Below are 5,000 nucleotides of genomic sequence, written 5' to 3'. Positions count from 1 at the left end.
AGGAGATAGGAGGAGAGGCGACATTGTAGTTTCAGTTTCAGATAAGTTAGAATTGGTGTGTTCGGATGTGCATCGCAGCAGGTTTGAAATCCATTCATTAATTACTTGACATGTTTTGATAAAGCACACACAGCGGTCAATCATCTCACCTGTACTGAACGGAAGAAATACCTGCCTTAGCCCACCTGTGTGTCTCACAACTCTGAACCAGGTCACACATACACAAGAACTAGCTTTAGAAAACCCAGATGGAAAGTCACACACAGACAAGAACTAGCTTTAGAAAACCCAGAGGGGAAGTCATACACAGACAAGTACTAGCTTTAGAAAAACCAGATGGAAAGTCACACACAGACAAGAACTAGCTTTACTTTAAGTCCTGCTATGTGTGTGTGTGTGTTTGTGTGTGTGCGTGTGTGCGTGTGTGTGTGGTGTGTGTGTGTGTGTGTGTGTGTGTGTGTGTGTGTGTGTGTGTGTGTGTGTGTGTGTGTTTGCTCACCTGTTCGTACTTCTCCAGCTCCGTGTGGTAGATCTGTCGGATCTGTGTGAGTTTGGCCCGGTAGTCCGAGTGCTCGATGGAGTTGTCTCCCGCCGCTCCGCCCGCCGCCGCCGCTGCTGCCGCCGCCGCCGCCGCCCCGCCCCCCTTCTCAGGCCCGGCCACGCCCTCCGCCAGCAGCATGTTGTCCAGGCGCATCAGCTGGGGATCTGGAGGCTCCTCCTCCTGCGCTCCTCGAATACTGAGACCTAGAACACACACACACAGAGAGGAGAGAGGGGACGTTAGATACTCAGCCCAGAGATAGACAGCAGACGGGACAGTTACACACACACACACACACACACACAGATACACATACACAAACACACACACACAGATACACATACACACACACAGATACACATACACAAACACACAAGTCACACCCGACCACACATACACACACACATATACACACCACACACACACTCATATATACACACACACACACACGCACCACACACACACACAAACACACACAGAAACACACACACACACACACACACACATAAACACGCAGTACATTCTGAGATGTTGAGCAAATCACTGGACACATTTACTGGGCCGGTGGATGCAGGTATGCTAGCATTGTGTGTGTGTGTGTGTGTGTGTGTGACCTGCTTCACATCTTCACAATGTAAAAACCTGCAGCGAACGCACTTCCTGGTCATGACAGACCGGCCACACACAGACAAATGACCAGTGGCACAGTGGCACCTGGATCAAAGGGCCACGAGTGAGTGTATCAGTGTGTACACACGATGTGTGCGAGAGACAGTGTGTGTGCACATCTGGATGTGTTAGTGCGTGGGGGTGTTTGTGTGCTTGCAAAGGGTGTGTATGTGTGTTTGTCTGTGTGTGTGTGTGTGTGTGTGTGTGTGTGTTTGCACTGTGATGCTCTTCACTGCAAACACAAGAGAGTTTTCTGGCAGCTGCTGCCTTTACTTTTCATGATTTATTTCCAGCGTGTTTTCTCGGTTCTTTAGAATTCTCTGTGTTTAGGGGGCGGCCACTTTGCTGAAATGCATCCACATTTGCATAGCTATGGATAGAGTGGGGATAGATAGATCATTGTGTTTGCTTGATATTCATAATGAACTTTGGTGCAGCAACGAGTCATTAAGATTGATTACTAGTCCCCCCTCATCCGGCTCTTTTCCTCTCTCTCTCTCTCTCTCTCTCTCACACACACACACACACACACACACGCGCACACACGCACACACACTGCCTCTTTGTAATGAACACCATTCATATAGAACAATAATTAACAGTAGAAGAAAAAAAAGCCCTTCATTGTAGCCGATTTTAATCAAGCGCTTTTTTTCCTAACATGCCTTTGATTAGGAGACAGAGAGAGAGAGAGAGAGAGAGAGAGAGAGGAAGAGAGGAGGAGGAGAGAGACAGAGAGGAAGAGAGAGACAGAGAGAGAGGACACCCATCCACTCATATTGTTTCCGCAGCCTGGAAGCTGTAAGACTTCGTTATCTGAAACCGCAGCTTTCTCTTGTTCTTTCGCTTCTTTTTTTTTTTACTTACATTCTTTCTCCCACTTCCTTTCTTCTCTTTCTTTCTTTTCTGTGCTGCCTATCTTTCAGCGAATCCTAATTAGGGCCCCCCTTCAGCATGCGTGAGTGTGCACACACACACACCTGCGCCCGCAGACAATAGGCTGCTGGGACGTCTGCCTCGACGCCACCGCAACACGCCGCAGAGCCGTCTCAGACGTGCCAAAAATACACCAGGAAACACGCTGCAAAAGAGCGTGAATAACGACGGGAATAACGGAGGAAATACCGCTGCAATGGGAAGTGGAACAGATGATGGGAGAGCACTGGACCCGTTTGGGAGGCGAGATTGTTATTAGCGAGGCCATTTCCATTCAATAATCCCGCCGCAATGGAGGGGTTTTCAACAGTTCATTAAGGCTTTATTAGCACAGTGTGTGTGTGTGTGTGTGTGTGTGTGTGTGTGTGTGTGTGTGTGTGTGTGTGTGTGTGTGTGTGTTTGTGTGTGTGTGTGTGTGTTCATTAAGGCTTTATTAGCACATGGTGAGCCGCCGCATCGTAAGTAGGGAACCTGGAGGGTGTGAGACTCTGGGGGCCGTCTGGCTTCACACACACTGGCCGACTGACCCGCCGCTATGTGGGAGTACACACACATACACACACACGCACACACACACACACACACACTCTCTCTTTCTCGCTCTCTCTCTCTCTCTTCGCCCCTTTTTCTCCCCCCTCTCTAAATGATAAATGTTTCAAGTAAATAGTGCAGTTGTGTGTGTTTGAACTGATATGTGTTTGTGTGTGTGTGTGTGTGTGTGTGTGTGTGTGTGTGTGTGCAAGCGACAGGAGTCATGCCTAGGATTTATGTGAGTTCAGGTTTGTTAAAAAAAATAACCCAATCAGAGAATGAGTGGGGTTTTGGAAAATCGACAAAATGGGTGCTTGAGATAAAATAATGTCTAAAATAATAACAGTCAATAAGTCCTTGAGATAAAATAATGTCTAAAATAATAACAGTCGATAAGTGCTTGAGAGACCCCACACACCACCCATTATATCTCTAAAATACTGTATGTCTGTTGACCTCTGCTGGGCAAGTGCCTTAGCTAATGCATCACCCATTTCACAAGGTGAGCAGAAGCCTACCATAGCTAACCATGCATTTAACTTAAGTAAACACATCGATTGATTACCTGAGGATTTGATAGTGTGTGGTTTATAATGAACATTAAATCAAACTGGCCGAGGTGTAGCATGTATCAGTTCCCTCGCTAAGCTCTGCAGACCCTGATGTATTGATCAGCTGGAGCCTGTGTGGAGTGTGTGTGTGTGTGTGTGTGTGTGTGTGTGTGTGTGTGTGTGTGTGTGTGTAAGCAGTCTTAGGTCCCAGGCTGTAATGGGATTGTTTGTGTGTGAGATGCCGGGCTGGAAATGCTGGACAACACTGTGTGAGGTTAACATAGCCAAGGACAAACACACACACACACACACACACACACACACACACACACACACACACACACACACACACACACACACACACACACACACACACACACACACACACACACACACATGGGGAATAGCATGAGCCTCTAAACTCCCCTCTAACCATCCCAGCACACACACACACAAACACACACATGCCATCACACATACACACACACAATGCACAAACACATTCTACCAGACATACACACAAATAAACACAAGTAGCATTCCATGTTTTCTGTTCTTTCCTCCCTATTCTCTTTCTCTCTATCTATCTCTCTCGTCCTCTCTCATTCTCTCTCTCTCTCTCTCTGATGGTAAAATATCTAATAACCAAATAAAGCCAAATTCCATAACTTTCAAAGTAAATTTCATTTGAAAACATTCCCGAGAATGAATGCATACTATTTCCATCTAATCTCAACAATGCAATATCGCTCCCCAAAATAAATAAAAATGTAAATAAAAATAATACATGCGAATGAATCCTTCCTATCAAATCCTGGCAGACGTGCAGGCGGAGGGATCGTTCTAAAGTCTGAGCTTTTCCTGCCGGAGAACAGCTAATGACTTTAGCGGATTTAGCATCTCTTTAAGCGCCGCTGCATGATACGGGTTCAGCTGATTAGATCTTCCATTTGCAGCAAAGCGCTCCAGTCTGCTTGGAGCACACACATACACACACACGCAGACACACACACACACACACACACACACTGAAGTCTGTTTGGAGCTTTAACTCCTGCTATCTGTCCAGGGCTTTTCTTAATACTCTCTTTCTGCGCTTCCCAAACCTGCGTCTGATGCAACCCCATGCATTCTAAAACACAACGGCTCGGCCCCAACAAAGTCTCTGGCAAATCACACACACACACACACACACACACACACACACACACACACACACACACACACAAACACACATATCCACACAGACACACACACGCCCCAACAAAGTCTCTAGCAAATCACACACACACACACCCCAACAAAGTCTCTGGCAAATCCTCATCTGATGCAATGATGCCGTTATCTACACAGAGCAAAAACACAGGGCCTTCGCTCACATTCCTCACCACTCCTCACTACTCCCCGGGTGTATGACGCAAGGCCTGCGCTCCTCACACACATACTACACACACACACACACACATACACACATATACACCCACACACACACACACAAACCCACAAATGTACACAAACATACACACACCCCATACACTCTCACACACACACACACACACACACACGCGCACACACACTCACACACACACAACACCTGCAGTGATGGAGAGCAGGCTGATGTCGGGCCGGTCTGTCTGAGCAGAGGGTTGAGCGGAGGCTGATGCAATGCTCCGACTCTGACAAGAAAGGCACGAGCGGGTGGAGCAGGGCACATAGGAACACCACGCACACACACACACACACACACACACACACACACACACACACACACA

At 47.3% G+C, this 5,000-nt stretch overlaps 1 protein-coding gene across 1 annotated transcript in view; it reads right to left on the bottom strand.

Annotated features, from left to right (window-relative positions):
* The window catches only part of pbx3b (pre-B-cell leukemia homeobox 3b), a gene marked incomplete at its 5' end in the record, with an annotated part of 115,859 nt that overhangs the window by 19,860 nt on the left and 90,999 nt on the right, over positions 1-5,000 (bottom strand). Inside the window, one exon of the mRNA XM_080852161.1 lies at positions 500-744. Within this exon, the coding sequence (XP_080708287.1) occupies positions 500-744 (245 nt within the window). The remainder of the gene's footprint in view (positions 1-499; positions 745-5,000) is intronic.

The sequence above is a fragment of the Sprattus sprattus genome (genome assembly GCF_963457725.1).
Source record: "Sprattus sprattus genome assembly, chromosome: 15".
NCBI classification, from domain to species: domain Eukaryota; kingdom Metazoa; phylum Chordata; class Actinopteri; order Clupeiformes; family Clupeidae; genus Sprattus; species Sprattus sprattus.
This window is presented reverse-complemented; position numbering and strand designations above follow the sequence as displayed.